The 21,329-nt window shown below is 42.7% G+C and overlaps 3 protein-coding genes across 5 annotated transcripts in view; all 3 read left to right on the top strand.

Annotated features, from left to right (window-relative positions):
- The window catches only part of LOC134226108 (xaa-Pro dipeptidase), a 445,683-nt gene that overhangs the window by 398,198 nt on the left and 26,156 nt on the right, over nt 1-21,329 (top strand). The gene's annotated exons all lie outside the window — the stretch shown is intronic.
- LOC134223242 (uncharacterized) lies at nt 8,449-9,613 on the top strand. The gene is made up of 2 exons (XM_062702387.1): nt 8,449-8,836; nt 8,927-9,613. Exons 1-2 carry the CDS (start codon nt 8,726-8,728, stop codon nt 9,611-9,613), a joined length of 798 nt encoding a protein of 265 aa, XP_062558371.1. The 5' UTR covers nt 8,449-8,725.
- LOC134223241 (uncharacterized) lies at nt 10,180-12,182 on the top strand. Its single transcript, XM_062702386.1, has 3 exons — nt 10,180-10,664; nt 11,052-11,176; nt 11,512-12,182. Exons 1-3 carry the CDS (start codon nt 10,308-10,310, stop codon nt 11,831-11,833), a joined length of 804 nt encoding a protein of 267 aa, XP_062558370.1. The 5' UTR covers nt 10,180-10,307; the 3' UTR covers nt 11,834-12,182.

Here is a 21,329-nt window from a genome sequence, read left to right as displayed (position 1 = left end):
GTAACATTAATAAGTCCTTTAACTTTCAATGGATTTTAAACATTTATATATCAATCGATTCGCAAACTCTCTACCAATTTGCCAGTAGTATTGAAACGTTTGATTATCAATGCTAAACTATTGAAAATTTTAGTTCTTTCATACATCATGCATCCCCTATACAGCATGTTCCAATCCTTCGTAATTGCCTACTGTTAGGGTATTATCAATTATTGAACTGGTGTGTACGAATTTGGTGACCCAGCTGCTAGTCAGTGGGGTCCCTACTCCCTCACAGAGTGGGAGATGCTGCTAAAGCTGCGATAATCGAGCGCATTGGAAAGGTGAATTATAACGTGCTCCTAGAAGATAAGCAACGGCTCATTCGTTCGCACAGCAATCAACTCAAGCATCGTGCGGTCGAATCTGTTCCTGATCCTGTTCTAAATCAACGTATAAGTCCTCTATCAATATTCTTCGACGGATTTGGATTAGATGTATCTTCGCCGGTACTGCCAATAATTGCAGAGAATCCGTTGCCCGCAGACGCTGATCCGCCTATCCTTGAAATAGGATCAGACGAGTCCGAATATTTTTCAGAAAGTAGCGATGAAGAACAACCTCAACAACATCCTGTATCAGTTCCGACTCCTGTAAGGGAACGACGGCAGATCCGGGTACCAGCTAGGTTCGAACCATATTGGATGGCTTAAGGGGGGAGATGTTCCATCCCAGCAATTAAATGTGTAATTTTGAATCGTAGCAATCACTGACTACGATGAGGGGAAAAAAAATTCATTCGATGTGTAACCGTCAACAAGAATAAATGTAATTGTTAATTCTCTACAAATTGTATTCAATTTCCTGCAAGTAGAAAAACACATCACGGATGAAAAAAATAATCTCGATGCCTTCCTTTGAAATATTTTGATGCTCGCCGTCTGCCAACCAAATACAACGTTAGCTGGCGTTAGTGTTTTAGAATGTTACTTTCCATAACAAAACTAAACCTGAGAAGAGGGGAATGTGGCAGTGAAATGGCACTGCACACAAAAAAAAATCGTTGGTAAAAGTCAAAGAAACGTTAGTAAAGTTAAGAAAATGAGCTAGTGGTTTTCAGTAGAAAGTTTAGAATTGTTAAATCTACAATTGCCAAAATGTCATTTCAGGAAGAACTTTGAAATGAGACAACATATTCAAAACAACAGTTTCCTCTTAAAACTAAGTGTGTATTTTACATTCGAATCAAATAGTGATTCTTTCAAAATAACAAGTAGTAAATGTGCATTTTTAATTTCAGTTAAAATTGTCAAAATGAAATTTTAATTAGTCGAAATTGATTATTTTGCTTTATTTATTTATTTGATTGCATTTCATAACTTTTATTACAAATATTGAATATGCGGATATTCTTACGTTTCGATTTGGAATCTAATCGTTGCTGCTGCTCTTTTTGCTGATAAAGCAAGGAAAGATCTTATACATTTGCTCGGGCATCTGGGAGGATTACCTTTTCAACATGAAATTTCGTTTTCGTCTTTTTAGGCCAAACATTCCTGCATTGACGCACCTGAGAAATAAAACGTCCGTCATTCAAAGGGTTCATCACAAACACAAAATTTTCACAAACTTACCAGTAAATATAGTTTTATTATAGCCGTTTATCTCAAAGCTCAATCGTGCACCAACTCGTTCAGCTCAACAGCAGATTGGTATACAGTTACGGATGAGTATGTCCTACGGTGATTGCATTCGGTTGCATATTTATGTTCTGGTTCTTGAGTATTATTCTATTTGGCACCGGCTGCCCCTGCAGTTTCTTAACTTGGTTCCGGGGTGTCATCGTTTTGCCCTTAAATCGCATTGCCAAATCCTCCATTATACTGCCATCGTCTAGGAGGCCAAATTGTGTACATTGGATCTTGATTCTGAAAAATAGATTTCTGTTATCACTAATAACATATTACACACCAAAGTAACAGGATATGTACCCAGAATCCAAACCGACGACGGAATCGCTATTAATTCAAGTGTAGCTGGAATCAGGTATCTCGTCTCAGTGCTTGAAGTCGCGGTAAGAGACTTTCAGTGACTGCTTGAAGATCGAAACAGCGGTATCGGGAAGAAGCGTTAAAAAGTCCGGGGTCCGCAGAAAACTGGGCCCTCCACTCTCCCAACACAATAAATAAAAGATATTTTAGTTACTAGATAAAGATTGTCGCTGTCGTCGCTGTCCGGAACATCTTTTGCTGGCGAGGATAGGGGAGCTAAATGTCAAAGAAGGAAAATCCATACGATTTGACAGGTATGTACCACACATGTTTCGGACAGCAGAACAAAGGGAACCGAAGCGACAATCTTTATCTAGTAACTAAAATATCTTTTCAATAAATACTCGCGCACTCACGGACGGATATAACGGGTAATTTCATTTTCGGCTAGAGACACCAGTGTTCTACTCGTACACGCGCGAAACGAGCACTACTTTTTCCGGAACACGGGTTGCTTGCTGTTATTGGCAATCCACGGGAATCTCGGATCCGTCATCGATTGACGACGAGTTATATTTTTGTTTTGACGTAAACTACGTCTAAGGGGAAGACTCGGATACAGGGTGACAAATGAAAATTTCCAAATTTGAGACCGTCACGAAATCATGTAAGATTTGTAACATTAATAAGTCCTTTAACTTTCAATGGATTTTAAACATTTATATATCAATCGATTCGCAAACTCTCTACCAATTTGCCAGTAGTATTGAAACGTTTGATTATCAATGCTAAACTATTGAAAATTTTAGTTCTTTCATACATCATGCATCCCCTATACAGCATGTTCCAATCCTTGGTAATTGCCTACTGTTAGGGTATTATCAATTATTGAACTGGTGTGTACGAATTTGGTGACCCAGCTGCTAGTCAGTGGGGTCCGTACTCCCTCACAGAGTGGGAGATGCTGCTAAAGCTGGGTAGTGGTTTCGGTGGGATGGTTCCTTCTCTTCTATAGGTCATTGCGCGCGGCAAACCTAACCTCACTATTTTGACAGGTACTGGTCCTGTTGTTTACGTTTCGGACTTAGAATTTTTTTTATCCAAATTAAATCTTCATATTTCACGATGTTGAAGACATTTCTGTACATTCCGCATTCAAATATAGGTAATTATCGATAAGTTTAGGTAATTATCGATCAGGAAATCCAAAGAATGATAGAAGTATCTCAAAATTAAAATAAAGTCGTCTGTATATATTATAAACAACAGGACCAGTACCTGTCAAAAGTCGTGCGTGACGTCACTGTGCAATGGAGTATATAGAGAGGAATAACTGGTTCAGCAGTGTACTATATTTGGTTTTACGTAGTTTACGTCGAGCGGTCGTGTCTTGTATACAACCCCAACATTTTTCATTTTTACAACTGCCACTGACAGATAGGTCTGAGCTACCAGTTTCATTATATATTCTTATAAGTGTTGCCAAATATGTGAAAATGTTTAAGATTCTTTAATTATTTTATAATTTTTATTTTGAGAGCTCTCACTGTGAAAATCACAATTTTAGCAATTTTAGTTTGAGAAAAAACTTTCAAATGAATCAATTTAGTATTTAAATAAAAAAGTTTAACACTCAAAAGCACCAATTTTCTCGTCCTTTTGAAATAAAATTAGAAAATGTTGGAATCCCAACTTTTTTTTTTCTCTGTGTGGGTGTTAAGTATGGAAAGGAAATATCCAATTGATTTGAAAGTATCGAAGTAGGCTTCATATAAACGACAACGGAGAGCCACCAAAATATTAATCAAAGCAATCGTGGTAATTTGCCGTCAGTCAAATACACGTGGTGAACCATCGCAGACAGGAGTGATAGTTTTCCGGCAGACTCCCGCTTGCCTATTCCCACAATAAGCTCCACAATGTCGAATATTACAACATTACGTCTCGCCAGGAAGAGAAAAAAAAACTATTCGAACTGAATATGCGCTTGCAATTAATGCAAATGAAGAAACAAGGTGACGAGATACACAAAGTCAACGACCGACCAAGAAGGAGCGAAGAAGGCTGAAGGAGCGAAAAGCGGCAGAGGAGGCGAAGGCGCCATTGGCCAAGAAGGGGAGCGCCCGAGGGGCATACCTTCCAATGGTCATGGCAGGAAGGACAGAGGCGAAGCAATTATCGTCAAGGCTGATGGTAAAAGCTATGCTGACGTTCTGAAGGCTTTGCGGGGCGATAAAAAGCTCACTGGCCTAGGGGATGATGTCAACTGCATCCGCAGAACGCAGAAGCGCGAGATGATCCTCGTCCTGAAGCGGGATGCTGCGCGGAAGAGTTACTCGTATAAAAAGTTGGCAGAAGAGGTGCTGGGTGATGCGGTTCAGGTGAGAGCCCTATGCCCAGTAGAGGTAATTCAATGCCGGTGAGCTGGCAGCTGCACTGAGAGATCAGTGTGGCGTTGAAATTCAGGACACCGCGATTCGGTTGCGGAAAGGTTAAGCTGGGACGCAGGTTACCTCATTCCAGGTACCTAGACGCCAAGAAGGTACTAGATAAGGCCAAACTGAAGGTGGGTTAGTCCGTATGCTCGATGAGCGCCAACCAACAACCTCAGGCCTCCTTTAAGTGCTTCGATTACGGACATAAGTCATATGACTGCAAAGGTCTTGATCGGAGTCGGCTTTGCCGGAGGTGTGGAGCTGAAGGTCACAAGGCTCACACCTGCCAGGCCGCACCGAGGTGTTTGATCTGTGGTCCTGGCACAGACAACAAACACCCATCCGGTGGGCAGGCCTGTCCGGCCTCCAGACGGGCTCGGTCATGCAAGTAGCTCAGCTAAATCTCGAGGCCGCAAGAGACTAACGAGGCAGCGCAAGCGCTGCTACAACAGTCGGTACACGAGAATAAGACTGATGTTGCCTTGCTGTCCGACCCGTACCGCATCCCTGCTAAACATAGCAGTTGGGTTGCGGATAAGTCCGGAATAGTGACCATCTGGACTTGCGGGAGGTACCCCATCCAGGAGATAGTGTCATCTCCTGATGATGAGGATTTTGTTATAGCAAAGGTAAACGGAGTTTACTTTTGTAGCTGCTACTGTCCTCCTAGATGGAGCATAGAGCAGTATACTAAGGTATTAGATAATCTTGTATCGAGACTAACTGGTCTTAAACCATTAGTTGTAGCAGGTGACTTCAACGCATGGGCAGACGTTTGGCCGAATGCCGTTTGGCCGAACGCCATTTGGCCGAATGCCGTTTGGCCGAACGGGTCGTTTGGCCGAATGCCGTTTGGCCGAATAGTTAAAAAAAATGACCTCAGTTTACGAGTGGTCCTTCTTCCTCCTTCCTTCTTTCTTCCTTCCTCCTCATTCCTTCTTCCTTTTTCCTTCTTCCTTCTTTCTGTTTTTTCGACCTTCTTTCCTCTTCTTTCTTTCTAGTTTTTTTCCTTCTTCCTTCTTTCTTCTTTCTTCTTCCTTCTTCCTTCTTTCTTCTTACTTCTTCCTTCTTCCTTCTTCCTTCTTCCTTCTTCTTTCTTCCTTCTTCCTTCTTCGTTCTTCCTTCTTACTTTTTCCTTTTTCTTCTTTTTCTTCCTTTTTCCTTCTTCCTTCTTTCTTCTTTTTTCTTCCTTCTTTCCTCTTCTTTCTTCCTTAGTTTCTCTTCCTTCCTCTTCCTTCTTCCTTCTTCGTTCTTCCTTCTCTTTCTTTGTTTTTCCTTCTTCCTCTTTCCTTCTTCGTTCTTCCTTCTTCTTTCTTTGTTTTTCCTTCTTCCTTCTTCATTCTTCCTTCTTCCTTATTCCTTCTTCCTTGTTCCTTCTTCTTTCTTCGTTTTTCCTTCTTCCTTCTTCCTTCTTTCTGCTTTCTTCGTCATTCTTTCTTCATCCTTCTTTCTTCGTCATTCTTTCTTCATCCTTCTTTCCTCTTCTTTCTTCCTTAGTTTTTCTTCCTTCCTCTTCCTTCTTCCTCCTTCCTTCTTCGTTTCTTCTTCTTCCTTCTTTCGTCTTCCGTTTTCCTTTTTCCTTCTTTCTTCTTCCTTTTTCCTTCTTCCTTCTTTCTGCTTTCTTTGTACTGATCTTTGATGAAAAACTAATGAAGAAAGAAGAGGAAAGATTCTTTCTTCATTAGTTTTTCATCCTTCATCTCCCTTCTTCCTCCTTCCTTCTTCTTTCTTCCTTCTTCGTTTTTCCTTCTTACTTCTTCGTTTTTCCATCTTCCTTCTTCGTTTTTCCTTCTTCCTTCTTCTTTCTTCCTTCTTCCTTCTTCCTTCTTTCTTCCTCTTTCTTCTTTCGTCTTCCTTTTTCCTTCTTCCTCCTTTCTTCGTTCTTCTTCCTTCTTCCTCCTTCCTTCTTCCTTCTTCTTTCTTCGTTTTTACTTCTTCCTTCTTATTTCTTCCCTCTTCTTTCTTCTTTCGTCCTTCTTCTTTCTTGCTTCACACTACTCTCTTCTCACTTCATAAGAAAGCGTTTTTCAACTATTCGGCCAAACGGCATTCGGCCAAATGACCCTTTCGGCCAAATGGCATTCGGTCAAACCACATTCGACCAAACGGCATTTGGCAGTGATCCTGCTGAACGAGGGCCAAGCGTCAACGTCCAAAGAACAGAATGGCGAGACATGCATCGATGTGGCCTTCTGCAGCGCGTGATGGATGGTGGAGCCTGAATGGAAGGTTTACGAATAATATACTGCTAGTGATCATCAGGAAATATGTTTTATGGTCAGCTATACCCCCAACAGAACCACAAGGCGGATCAGTAAAGCTGATCTAGGATGGCGTACCTCGCAGTTCGACCCAGAACTGCTGGAAGAATCAGTACGGTGGGAAAATCGGACTCTAGGCCTTGGTGGTGATGAGTTATCCGATGTCCTAACACGAGCATGTGACGTGACAATGCCCAGGAGGACTATGCCAACCGGCAACCGCAAACCAGTGCACTGGTGGACGAGCACAATAGCTGATCTTCGCAGAACCTGTCTTAGAGCTAAAAGAAGGTTGCGACGTGCTAGAACCGAAGGGGACAGGCTAGAAAGACGCTGAGTGTTTCAAACAGCGAGCAGAGCTCTGAACTACGACTTTGAAGAGTTGTGTAGGATGGCCAATAATACTCCATGGGGGATGCATACAAGATAGTGATGGCTATAGGTCCAACAGCACACCTCCTGAGAAATCCCCGGAGATGTTAGCCAGGATCGTTGAAGGTTTGTTGCCTAAGCATGACTCATCAGACTGGCCCGCCACATCGTACGAGTCAGTGAACGTGGTACCGTTTGTGAATAACGATGAGCTTATCGTCATTGCAAGAACATTTAAGCTAAACAAGGCACCAGGGCCGGATTGTATTCCTAACCTGGTCCTTAAGCACGCGATTCTTGCCGCTCAACGTTGCCTGGACGAAGGAAACTTCCCAGATCGTTGGAAACGGTAGAAGTTGGTGCTATTGCCTAAGGCTGGAAGGCGGGAGAGCCTTCGGCATACAGACCAATTTACCTACTCGACACAACTGGTAAGTTGAATAGATTGACGGACTATACGGAGTGTGCTGGTGGCTTATCAAGCAACCAGTATGGGTTCCGTAAAGGCCGTTCTACCATCGAAGCAATTCGGTCGGTAACGGAAACGGCTAGGATAGCACGTGGTTTGAATAGGAGAGGTATTAGGTACTGTGCATTTATTACACTAGATGTAAAGAATGCATTAACGCTAGCTGGGCAGCTATAGCTGATTCAGGTCAAGGTCAGTCAAGGTCAATCAAGGTCAATCCAAAATAAATAATACGTGCATATAAAGAAGGCCAATCCCCACAGATATTGATTTGGGATTGGGACTAATCACCAACTCTTAGATGGTAGCAATGCACTCTCCAATAGTCGAGATCTGTCCTGGCCACGTCCTTGCGAATGCTGAGAAAGGGGAAGGATGGTTTGATGGACACCTACTTAAGAAAGATGCAGAGAACTCTACGACCTCTCATAGGTGCCACGGGAGATTTTGGGATTGCGTGGAAGGTTATAACAGTAGGAATCGTTTTGATATAACGTGAAACACAGAAAAAACTAAGATAGAAATACAAAGTAGGAAATGGACGAGCCTGGAATTGAACCCATGACCTCATGCTTATAAGGCAGAAGCGGTAGCCACTAGACCACCGAGCTCGTCTAATAAATATATTAAGTGTCTTATGAACAGAAAATCAAAACTTTATCTAAAGAACAATTTTTTTATTTACAAACAATTTTTTAGAGCAGCCATGTTGTACGCTGTGCCAATATGGTTGCAATCCAGAAAGAAGGCACTACTGAGGATTCAAAATAAAATATTGAAAATTATTGTGAAGTTGCCTCCATGGTATTATAGTAACAATGAACTTCATATAATTTCTAATATTGAGGCATTGCAACAAATGTGCAATAAAATAATTTCCAATTTTAGACAAAAATCGTTGCAATCTTGCATTGCAACGATAAACTCCTTGTACCTGCGGTGCGCAGCAAAACTGGCTACACTGCCCTGCAGCATCGACACACGACCCGCTTCCGAGCTACGCTCAGTTTGTATCGCATTGTCAACACGTTCAGATTAGAGAATAAAATACTCCGTTTTATATTTGTCCTAATCGCGGCGTTCTATTACCAAGCACCTCATTGGTGACCCCGACGTTCGCAGGCTCAAATATAGGAACGTACAAAAAAAACCGCCATTGTAGCTGCCTACACGTTGGAATTTCGCCAAGGCGCCCACCAGCAGCACCTAAAACAAAAGATGGCGGACGAACAACGTTTGAAAGACGAAATCGCTCATCTACAGGATCAGCTGCGAGTAGTTCGAGCAGCCGCTGCAAACAACCCGCCCGTCGTGAACAGCGGTACCGATGTTAACAACGCTGCCGGCGGTACTGTAAACAAAGTTGCAATAAAAATCGGGCCATTCTGGAAGCGTGACCCAACTCTTTGGTTTGCTCAGCTAGAGGCGCAATTCACGCTGAATCAAGTAACTCGCGAGGACACCCGCTATTTCCACGTCCTCGCTGCCATCGATTCGGAGATATTGGCATGCTGCTCGGACATCATCCGAGATCCACCGGCGAATGGAAAGTACTCAGCGTTAAAGGACAGAATTAGCAGCGAGTACAGCACCAGCGAGCAGAATCGTATGCAGCAGCTACTACGTGGGTGCGAACTCGGCGATCGCAAACCTTCGCAACTACTACGCGAAATGAGGGATCTCGCCAGGGATGTCATCACCGACGAGAAAATCATTAAGTCGTTGTGGATGCAGCAGCTCCCTGAAACGACACAAGCTGTTCTAAAGGTCTCGGAAGCCACTCTCCAATTGGCGCAGCTAGCTGAACAAGCGGATAAACTTGCGGACATCACCAGAATGCGATCAACATCCTCCGCTGGAACGACGTGGGAGGACAACAAGGACACCGGATTCGAGGAACTACGCAAACAAATTTCTGTTCTTTCCGACGAAATTGCCGCTTTTCGTCAAGAGCGCGGCAGACCCCGCAGCAGGAGTTTCAACAGATTTCTTGGTGTTGCCCGAAGTGGCTCACGAGGAAATCATCCGTATTGTTTCTACCACAAAAAATTTGGCGCCAACGCAAGAAGCTGCCGATCACCCTGCCAATTTAAGCCAAAAAACTAGAGCAGCTGCATTCGACGACGGGCGAAGGCAGTAAGTTTCAACAATCCCCTCTTATCATCCAGGACCAGCAACCAACTATAAATTTCTCGTCGATACCGGTGCTGACCTTTCAGTACTGCCGTGTGCTCCAAGCAATAAGTCAAGGCCGACCCCAGGAATGAACCTATATGCCGCCAACGGCTCCCGAATTGCTACCTACGGCACCGAGATATACAAACCAACTTTCGGTCTACGCAGATGTTTTCCGTGGCGTTTCATAATAGCGGATGTGACTTCCCCGATCCTGGGTGCAGATTTCCTGAAACATTACGGTTTGCTGGTTGATTTGCAAGGAAAGCACAGGGAACAGACGTTCATCTTCATTCGTGTGCTTGTATAAAAGTTTGTACTGGTCATTTTAAAGTATGTTGTTATGCCCCCGTTGCGCAGTGCTAGTGTGCTGATAAATATGGTTAAAATTTTCCGTGTTTTCCTTTTTTGCACTAGTGTTCATTCCGAATCGCTCCTAGGTGGCAGCACTACATTGTTTATGCAGTGTATGCCAACGCCATCACTTAGTGAGATTGAGTTTTTATGTCGGGCAGCTTGCGTTGGCGGCGCTGAGGTGCGATTTAAATCTTTACACACGTTTTTAACGAAATTTTGTTCGAGCATCCATGTCTGTTCTCTGTGAGAAAAGTGCTTGATCGATAAAATGACCAATATCAAAGCACATGGCCAAATCAACGTGGTCGCAGAAGGATTATTCGGTTTGAAAACATATTCTCGCAACAGTGATTACGGTGGCCTGCTGAGCGAATTCTCGGATGTTACTAGACCACGTTTTCCTCGACAGGAAGTAAAGCATGGCGTAAAGCACACTATCAAGGTCGATGGGCCTCCGTGCCATTCTAAATTCCGCAGACTTCCACCACACAAACTCGAAGCACTTCGGAAGGAATTGAAGCTGTTTCTAGAGCTTGGATACATCCGATCCTCGAAAAGCCCGTATTCAAGCCCGGTGCACCTAGCTACAAAAACACTGCAGAACGATGATGTCAAATTCAGGCTCGTAGGTGATTACAAACGGCTCAACGATTCTACCGTCGCGGATCGGTATCCCTTGCCTCACATTTACGACATTTGTCAAACAATGCAAGGTAAGACTGTCTTTTCTGTAATAGATTTAGAACGGGCCTACTATCAAATCCCCATGCATGAGGCAGAATTTATCAATAACATATTCTTTGACATGCCATTCGTCGTCGGTTATCTAGACGACTTACTCATCGCTTCGTCATCCGAGGAGGAGCATAAAGTTCACCTACGCATGGTTTTCGAGAGGTTGAGAGTAAACGGACTTCAAATCAACGCCGACAAGTGTCAGCTGGGAAAACAGGAAGTACGGTTCGTGGGACAATTGATAACTACCGGTGGTTGTAAACCGATTCCGGAGAAGGTGCAAGCAGTCGCGAATTTCCCGAAACCAGACACGGTACAGAAACTGAGACGTTTCCTTGCCCTAGTCAATTACTATCGCCGCTTTCTCCCACACGCTGCTGAGGCCGAAATTCCATTGCGCAAACTGATACCACAGAGAACAGACATGGATGCTCGAACAAATTTTCGATAAAAACGTGTGTAAAGATTTAAATCGCACCTCAGCGCCGCCAACGCAGGCTGCCCGACATAAAAACTCAATCTCACCAAGTGATGGCGTTGGCATACACTACATAAACAATGTAGTGCTGCCACCTAGGAGCAATTCGGAATGAACACTAGCGCTAAAAAGTAAAACACGGCAAATTTTAACCATATTTATCAGCACACTAGCACCGCGAAACGGGGGCATAACGACATACTTCAAAATGACCAGTAAAAACTTTACACAAGCACGCGAATGAACGTCTGTTCTCTGTGCTGATACCCTCAAACAGGAAGAACGATAACACACCAATCGTGTGGACAGCTGAAGCTGAAGCAGCCTTCCAAAAGTGCAAGAGGTGTTTAGTAGAAGCTACAGAACTGGATTACTACGATTCAGAAGCCCAATTGTCCCTGAGGGTCGATGCGTCCGATTTGGCTGCCGGAGCCGTGTTGCAGCAGCGATCCAGAGGTGCATGGAAGCCATTGGGATATTTTTCCGTGAAGTTCAACGACCGCAAACGACGTTACTCTACTTACGATAGAGAGCTACTTGCTGTGTCTTGCATCTTGGCGTCAAACATTTCAAGAACGTGATCGAAGGCTGTAATCCGGTGATATTTACCGATCACAAACCACTCACATTTGCATTCAAGCATGATGCGAACAAACCAACACCACGACAGCAGCGAATGTTGAGTTTCATAAGCGAGTATACAACAGATCTCGTTCAAATCGCCGGTGTGGACAATATCCCAGCGGACGTGCTTTCACGAGTAGAGGCTATTTGGTTGCCATCGACGATTAACCAAAACGATTTCGCCAGGAAACAGGAATCCGACGAACAACTGCAAAATTGGCACAAGGCCAATCCCGATGAAAAAACTCTGAAATTCGCTCAGCTCGGTGTTAAGCTACTTTGTCAACATCAAGGCGATAAAGTGCGAATTTGTGTTTTTCGTTTCTACCAAAAAATCATATTCGATCAGTTCCATCGCATGGCAAACTCAGGAGTAAAAGCCATACAAGCACAGATTTTGCAGCACTACGTTTGGCCTGGAGTCAAAAAGGACGTTTCACATTGGACCCGAGCTTGTCAAGAGTGTCAGAAAAACAAAGTATCCCGATATACCAAGTCGCCTTCTAACCAGATAGATGTTCCGGACGAACGATTCGAGCACGTTCACATCGACATTGTCGGTCCCTTGCCGATATCCAATGGAAGGCGGTATATTTTGACTATGATTGATCGGTTCAGCAGATGGCCTGAGGCAGTGGCTATCCCGGACATGACTGCGGAAACTGTTGCCAAAACTTTCGTCGAAGTGTGGATCGCTCGATTTGGAACTCCGTCAAAGCTAACATCGGATCAAGGTCGTCAATTTGAGTCGCAGCTGATGAAGGAACTTGCAGTACTGTTAGGCTTAGAACGGATTCATACTACACCCTACCATCCACAGGCAAATGGAATGATCGAGTGCTGGCATAGACCACTCAAAACGGCCTTGGAATCGTATAAATCAAGTTGGACTGATGCGTTGCCGTTGGTTCTGCTCGGTTTACGAACGGCAATTCGTGGAGAAACATCAGCGTCAGACATGCTGTACGGCACGACCATTCGCATACCTGGAGCAATGATGGAGAAACAACCTCTTCGCGGCTCGACGGAATCCTTCGTCACAAATCTACGAGAGAAAATGAATTCAGTGGTGCCTCGTCCTGCATCCAATAACGATACAAAACGACGCAGTCTTCACGAAAACATGAACCGCGTTTAAACAGGTGCAGTTTTCCCGTGTGCAAGTTCGCACTCAAACATGCATACTAGATCCAAAACGAGTTCATCATAAACCGAACCAAAATCGCACCCAGTTTGAACACGAGTGTGCGCCCAAGTTCAAACACACGGATTTGAACATGAAAGTTTAAACATTAGTTTACACACAGCATGCTGTTCATCTGTTCATATTGGTCAAGTGGTTTCTCTTCTTGAGTAGCGGTGATGGCCTAGTGGTAACTCGTTTGGCGTTCACTCAGGGCACTAGTGTTTGAATCCTTGTTTTTGGATTTTTTTAGAAATGGCACATGAATAGTTTCAGTTTTATAAAAGGCACTTTTCAGCCCTTGTCGGGTGGTGGAATAGCTGAATAAGATACTTTACAGCATACCCACAGTTTGCGCTTGGTCCGATATCTCAATATCACAACCATTTTTTTATTCAACATTCTGCATAAAATCTTCAGATATTATTCTTAACGTTCATAACAACTGAATATTATGTGTATTTGCCCGGTAAGACAACAGGCAGCCTCCAATGTAATGATTATTTAAAGTATCCTTGCGTTTATGTTTTAAACGAAATAAAATACACAATTCTCTCTTTGTCTGTCTAAAATGTAGCCCCCAATTATTTTATATCCATTACATATGCATTTTGTTGGGATTTGCATATCGTGAATAAAATATAGATGTTGATTCCAAAAAGTTCAAAGACACACTTTTAGTGGGGGAGGTTTGTTAACCGAAAGTTCAAATTGATAGAAATTTAAAAAGATAGTAGGGGATGTGTTCATAATGTATTCTATATTGCTATGTATAAATAATACGCCGATGGCATTATACAATACAAAGACACTTTACAAACGATGTAGCTCCAGGTCAGAAATGAGCCCAGAAATCCTTAAACATAAAAGTCCTATAAACTAGATGGCTATCATAAAAGATAAAATCTTCAGTTATTACAATCTAAAAAAACGAAACTGGAATTAAAGCTTCGTTGATCATAAGGTTCTTCAAAAAGGTCGAAACCACTTTCTCCCTGGAATAAAGAAATCTCTATGCAATCCAGAACTTCGCTTCAGATTCTCGGTATGTTTATCGCGTACCACCGCGAAGTAAGTAGAATAAATTATCCCCTTATAAACGTGTCAGAAAAATCTCATCCCAAAATTTTAAAAATATGAACTAATTAGTTTTTTGGTGATTGCAGAATCCCGAAATCCTAAGAAGAATTGTTTTCAGAACCTCGAAAATGGAACAAAAAGCTTCGCTCAGAGCAGATTCGAACCTAAGACGTCGTGAATGAAAGGCCTGAATCAAGACCTTACCACCACCACCTTCGTTATGCAAGGGCAAAAAATGTGCACATCATGTTTCAAATTTTCAATCATACCTTCATTGAAGTTTGGTTAAATTCTCTTATTCGAGATATGAATAACAAGGCTGGGAATCGTGAAGAATCTACAATAGTTTCCCTGGCAACCCTTTCATTTACCCAAGCGAAGCATTCTCGTGTTCAAGCGCACATGTTTGAACCCAAGTTTGGACTAGATGTTTGAACATTGAACATTGCACCTGGGTGTATCGGAGTTCAGGCTCGTGTTCAGATTGCTATGTGCAAGTTCGAACATAGCAAGCAATGTTTGATTGGGTGCACAAACTTACGCGAACATCTCACACATGTTGCACCTTGAAGACTGACGACATGTATTCGTTCCGAAAGACCTAGGCACTTGTACGCACGTGTTCACAAGGACCAGCAAAACGTTGACTATCAAAATTAAAAACAATGAGGTAACCGTGTCAATTGACAGACTAAAACCAGCCTACTTTGCTAAAGATCCTGATCCATCATCCGACCGTATAACCAAGAGTGGCCACCATGTTCGATTCAGGATTCAGTGATTTTCTAGGAAGGGGGAGTACTGCGGTGCGCAGCAAAACTGGCTACACTGCCCTGCAGCATCGACACACGACCAGGGTTGCCACATATACAGATTTTTCTGTATTTTACAGATTTTTGAGGTAAGGCTGTGACCAAGAATCTGTATATACAGATATACAGATTTTTGGAAAATTTACAGATTTTACAGATTTCTTGAAAATTTTGTTACCAAAAATTATTGTAAATTTCTGTTATGCTAATCTAAAATTATCTTATTAAGAACCATTTTGAGATTAACAATTTCAATTTAAAAATACAGAACATGTGGTCTCTGGTAGGTTTTGTTCTTAATTGACAATTCATGTAGATCAATGATTTTAAAATTCGATCAGATTATGTTGACGAAATTGTTAAGATTATATTTTAATACATGTGGTCTTAGAAAATGCTCTAAAAATAATACTAAAAAATCAGGTCTAACTATCATAGATCACATCTGAAATGCTTTGAAACAGTTTATCAGTGGTTCTTTTCTGTGTGACTGAATATTAGTCCAATAAAGTTGTTGTGCATCTGGCTATACTGGATCCGTGGCATATGTTATTAGTAAATATGCCACGTAAATGATCAAATATTAAACATTGAAAAAGCAAACATTGTTGCTTGTATTCATTTATTTGTAATCCTTGGAATGAAATGTGCAAAAAAAATGCTGAATATTGTCATGTCTGACTTGTACGAGGACTTGTAGTTCCGCATAGTATTTCCGGAATTTATCTTTTCTAAACTAACTATATTAAAGACGAATTTGATTTGGTTCAGATGGATACAGATTTGCAATACAGATTTTTTGACTTGAGATACAGATATAAAGATTTTCTGGAAAAAAAATACAGATTTAAATGTGGCAACCCTGCACACGACCCGCTTCCGAGCTACGCTCAGTTTGTATCGCATTGTCAACACGTTCAGATTAGAGAATAAAATACTCCGTTTTATATTTGTCCTAATCGCGGCGTTCTATTACCAAGCACCTCATACCCTTTGTACAAATTAGGTTAAGTTTAGTTTAAGTTTAAAACATTGTAACTCCTACATGGTTCAATTAAACCAGTGGAAAAATCTTAACTGCCAGAGGCAATTGAAATGTATTAATAATAATTGAAAATTTAAGCAAATAAGGATGATAGTGTTAAGAAAACACAGAACACCTACTCTAAGAGATGAATGCATGTGTTAACAGTTAGACAATTAGATAATTATAATAATTAACCCGTTTCGGTCTGACCTAGAAATCAAAATTGAAATAACCCGTGTAGGCTCATTTTTCGTCCGATTGCCGTGAAATTTTCAGGGAAGAAGCGTTATCATGTCTATTTTTTGGTACATGACTTGATTTGACCATGGTGCCAATCCGGCCGGATTTATTAAGGGGGGGTCCTGGGTCAGATGCAGTCAAAAACGGGTCATTTTTTTAAAACCATTGATAAATGAACGAAAGTGACTAGAATGCTGATGCAAACGTGGTCAATCATCATTGACCAGCATCAGAAGTTAGTATTGATACATTTGAATCACCAGGACATGGTTCCGGATGTTCCGGGAGCCTGGTTCCCTGGGGTATCCCTGGGGTGGTGGACACTTTTCAAGTGGACACAACCCAGTCTTGCGACATATCAAACTTCATGGTTTTGGAAGAGAATCCTAATAGATGAGTTTTTGGGAGGTTTTTGACACATTGGCCACATCCGGAAGTGTTCCCGGGAGCCTGGTTCCCTCAAGGAAGTGGACAAATTTCGATTAGCACCGAAACCCATCATGTGACATATCAAACTCCATGATTTTGAAATACAAGCTCAATAGATGAGTTTTTGAGAGGTTTTGGACAAAGTGGCCCCGGGAACCTGGTCCCCTCAAGAAAGTGGACAAATCTTGCCTAGCACCAAAACCCATCTTGCGACATATCAAACTCCATGATTTTGAAAGACAAGCTCAATAGATGAGTTTTTGAGAGGTTTTGGGCACATTGGCCACATCCGGAAGTATTCCCGGGATCCTGGTTCCCTCAAGGAAGTGGACAAATTTTGATTAGCACCGAAACCCATCTTGTGACATATCAAACTCCATGATTTTGAAATACAAGCTCAATAGATGAGTTTTTGATAGGTTTTGGACAAAGTGGCCACGTTCGGAAGTGTTCCCGGGAACCTGGTTCCCTCAAGAAAGTGGACAAATCTTGCCTAGCACCAAAACCCATCTTGCGACATATCAAACTCCATGATTTTGAAATACAAGCTCAATAGATGAGTTTTTGATAGGTTTTGGACAAAGTGGCCACGTTCGGAAGTGTTCCCGGGAACCTGGTTCCCTCAAGAAAGTGGACAAATCTTGCCTAGCACCAAAACCCATCTTGCGACATATCAAACTCCATGATTTTGAAAGACAAGCTCAATAGATGAGTTTTTGAGAGATTTTGGACACATTGGCCAAGTTCGGAAGTGTTCCCGGGAGCCTGGCTCCCTCAGGGAAGCGGACAAATTTCGATAAGCACCGAAACCCATCTTGCGACACATCAAACTCCATGGTTTTGAAAGACAAGCTCGCCTTGCACCAAAACACATCTTGCGACATGTCAAACTCCATAATTTTGGAAGACAAGCTCAATAGATGAATTTTTGAGAGATTTTGGACACATTGGCCACGTCCGGAAGTGTTCCCGGGAGCCTGGTTCCCTCAGGGAAGCGAACAAATTCAGATTGGCGCCGGAACCCATCTTGCGATATGCCAAACTCCATGATTTTGAAAGACAAGCTCAATATATGAGTTTCTGAGAGGTTTTGGACACATTGTCCTAGTCCGGAAGTGTTCCCGGAAGCCTGGTTCCCTCAGAGAAGTGAACAAATTTTGATTAGCACCGAAACTATCTTGCGACATATCAAACTCCATGATTTTGAAAGACACGCACAACACATGATTTTTTGAGAGGTATTGAACACATTGGCCTCGTCCGTAAGTGTTCACGGGAGCCTGGTTCCCTCAGGGAAGCGGACAAATTGCGATTAGCACCGAAACCCATCTTGCGACATATCAAACTCCATGATTTTGAAAGACAAATTGAACACATGAATTTTTTTTTTTTTTTGAGATTTTGGACACATTGGCAACGACCGGAAGTTTTCTTGGGAACCTGGTTCAAGGGAGGGAGGGAGGAATCAAGGAAGTAAACAAATTAAGATTAGTACCGAAACTCATCTTGTGACGTAACAAACTCCACGATTTTGAAAGTCAAGCAAAATAATGAAGTTTGATATTTCGCAAGATGGGTTTTGGAGCCAATCAAAATTTGACCACTTCGCTGAGAGAACCAGGCTCCAGGGAACACTCCCGGACGTGGCCAGTGTGTCCAAAATCTCTCAAAAATTCATGTATTGTGCTTGTCTTTCAAAATCGTGGAGTTGAACATGCCGCAAAATGGGTTTCGTTGCTAATCGAAATTTGTACGGTCCCCTGAGGGAATCAGGCTCCCGGGAACACTTCCGGATGTGGTCAATGTGTCCAAAACCTCTCAAAAACTCATCTATTGAGCTTGTTTTCCAAAATCATGGAGTTTGATGGGTCGCAAGATGGGTTTCTGTGATAATCAAAATTTGTCCACTTCCTTGAGGGAGCCGGGCTCCCGGGAACACTTCCGGACGTGATCAACGTGTCCAAAACCTGTCAAAAAATCATGTATTGTGCTTGTTTTTAAAAATCATGGAGTTTGATATATCGCAAGATGGGTCTTGGTGCTAGGCAAGATTTGTCCACTTTCTTGGGGGAACCAATTTCCCGGAAACACTTCCGGACGTGACCAATGCGTCCAATACCTCTCGAAAACCCATCTATTGAGGTTGTCTTTCAAAACCATGGAATTTTATGTGTCGCAAGATGGTTTTCGGTGCTTATCGAAATTTGTTCGCTTCCCTGAGGGAATCAGGCTCCCGGGAACACTTTCGGATGTGGTCGATGTGTCCAAAACCTCTCAAAAACTCATCTATTGAGGTTGTCTTTCAAAACCATGAAGTTTGATGTGTCGCAAGATAGGCTTCGGAATTAATCGAAATTTGTCCACTTCCCTGAGGGAGCCAGGCTTTCGGGAACATATCCGGTCGTGGCCAATGTGTCTAAAACCTCTCAAAAACTCATCTATTGAGCTTGTTTTTCAAAATCATGGAGTTTGATGGGTCGCAAGATGGGTTTCGGTGATAATCAAAATTTGTCCACTTCCATGAAGGAACCGGGCTCCTGGGAACACTTCCGAGCGAGATCAACGTGTCCAAAATCTGTCAAAAAATCATGTATTGTGCTTGTTTTTGAAAATCATGGAGTTTGATATATCGCAAGATGGGTCTTGGTGCTAGGCAAGATTTGTCCACTTTCTTGGGGGAACCAATTTCCCGGAAACACTTCCGGACGTGACCAATGTGTCCAAAATCTCTAAAAAAAACATCTATTGAGCTTGTCTTTCAAAATCATGGAGTTTGGTGTGTCGCAAGATGGGTTTCGGTGCTTATCGAAATTTGTCCGCTTCCCTGAGGGAGTCAGGCTCCCGGGAACACTTCCGGATGTGGTCGATGTGTCCAAAATCTCTAAAAACCCATCTATTGAGGTTGTCTTTAAAAACCATGGAGTTTGATGTGTCGCAAGATGGGTTTCGGTGCTTATCGAAATTTGTCCGCTTCCCTGAGGGAGCCAGGCTCCCGGGAACACTTCCGGATGTGGTCGATGTGTCCAAAACCTCTCAAAAACTCATCTATTGAGGTTGTCTTTCAAAACCATGGAGTTTGATGTGTCGCAAGATGGGTTTCGGGGCTTATCGAAATTTGTCCGCTTCCCTGAGGGAATCAGGCTCCCGGGAACACTTCCGGATGTGGTCGATGTGTCCAAAACCTCTCAAAAACTCATCTATTGAGGTTGTCTCTCAAAACCATGGAGTTTGATGTGTCGCAAGATGGGTTTCGGGGCTTATCGAAATTTGTCCGCTTCCCTGAGGGAATCAGGCTCCCGGGAACACTTCCGGATGTGGTCGATGTGTCCAAAACCTCTCAAAAACTCATCTATTGAGGTTGTCTTTCAAAACCATGGAGTTTGATGTGTCGCAAGATGGGTTTCGGGGCTTATCGAAATTTGTCCGCTTCCCTGAGGGAGCCAGGCTTTCGGGAACATATCCGGTCGTGGCCAATGTGTCTAAAGCCTCTCAAAAACTCATCTATTGAGCTTGTTTTTCAAAATCATGGAGTTTGATGGGTCGCAAGATGGGTTTCGGTGATAATCAAAATTTGTCCACTTCCCTGAGGGAACCAGGCTCCCGGGAACACTTCCGGATGTGGCAAATGTGTCCAAAACCTCTCAAAAACTCATCTGGTGAGTTTGTCTTCCAAAATCATGGAGTTTGATATGTCGCAAGATGGGTTTCGGTGCTAATCGAAATTGGTCCACTTCCTTGAGGGAACCAGGATCCCGGGAACACTTCCGGATGTGACCAATGTGCCCAAAACCTCTCAAAAACTCATCTATTGAGCTTGTCTTTCAAAATCATGGAGTTTGGTGTGTCGCAAGATGGGTTTCGGTGCTAATCGAAATTTGTCCACTTCCTTGAGGGAACCAGGATCCCGGGAACACTTCCGGATGTGGCCAATGTGCCCAAAACCTCTCAAAAACTCATCTATTGAGCTTGTCTTTCAAAATCATGAAGTTTGAATTGTCGCAAGATGGGTTTAGGTGCTTGGCAAGATTTGTCCACTTTCTTGAGGGAACCAGGTTCCCGGGAACACTTCCGAACGTGGCCACTTTGTCCAAAACCTCTCAAAAACTTATCTATTGAGCTTGTATTTCAAAATCATGGAGTTTGATATGTCACAAGATGGGTTTCGGTGCTAATCGAAATTTGTCCACTTCCTTGAGGGAACCAGGCTCCCGGGAACACTTCCGGATGTGGCCAATGTGTCCAAAACGTCCCAAAAACTCATCTATTAGGATTCTCTTTCAAAACCATGAAGTTTGATATGTCGCAAGACTGGGTTGTGTCCACTTGAAAAGTGTCCACCACCCCAGGGATACCCCAGGGAACCAGGTTCCCGGAACATCCGGAACCATGTCCTGGTGATTCAAATGTACCAAAACTAACTTCTGATGCTGGTCAATGATGATTGACCACGTTTGCATCAGCATTCTAGTCACTTTCGTTCATTTATCAATGGTTTTAAAAAAATGACCCGTTTTTGACTGCATCTGACCCAGGACCCCCCATTAATAAATCCGGCCGGATTGGCACCATGGTCAAATCAAGTCATGTACCAAAAAATAGACATGATGACGCTTCTTTCCTGAAAATTTCATGGCAATCGGACGAAAAATGAGCCTACACGGGTTATTTCAATTTTGATTTCT

The sequence above is a fragment of the Armigeres subalbatus genome, chromosome 3 (assembly GCF_024139115.2).
Source record: "Armigeres subalbatus isolate Guangzhou_Male chromosome 3, GZ_Asu_2, whole genome shotgun sequence".
NCBI lineage: Eukaryota > Metazoa > Arthropoda > Insecta > Diptera > Culicidae > Armigeres > Armigeres subalbatus.
This window is presented reverse-complemented; position numbering and strand designations above follow the sequence as displayed.

Coding starts and splice junctions, on each gene's coding strand:
- LOC134223242 (XM_062702387.1), top strand. CDS start 8,726: ATGGCGGACGAACAACGTTTGAAAGACGAAATCGCTCATCTACAGGAT. Junction 8,837..8,926: donor TCGTGAACAGCGGTACCGAT/GTTAACAACGCT, acceptor TGGTTTGCTCAG/CTAGAGGCGCAATTCACGCT.
- LOC134223241 (XM_062702386.1), top strand. CDS start 10,308: ATGACCAATATCAAAGCACATGGCCAAATCAACGTGGTCGCAGAAGGA. Junction 10,665..11,051: donor ATGATGTCAAATTCAGGCTC/GTAGGTGATTAC, acceptor ATTCCGGAGAAG/GTGCAAGCAGTCGCGAATTT. Junction 11,177..11,511: donor GCCGAAATTCCATTGCGCAA/ACTGATACCACA, acceptor TCTGTTCTCTGT/GCTGATACCCTCAAACAGGA.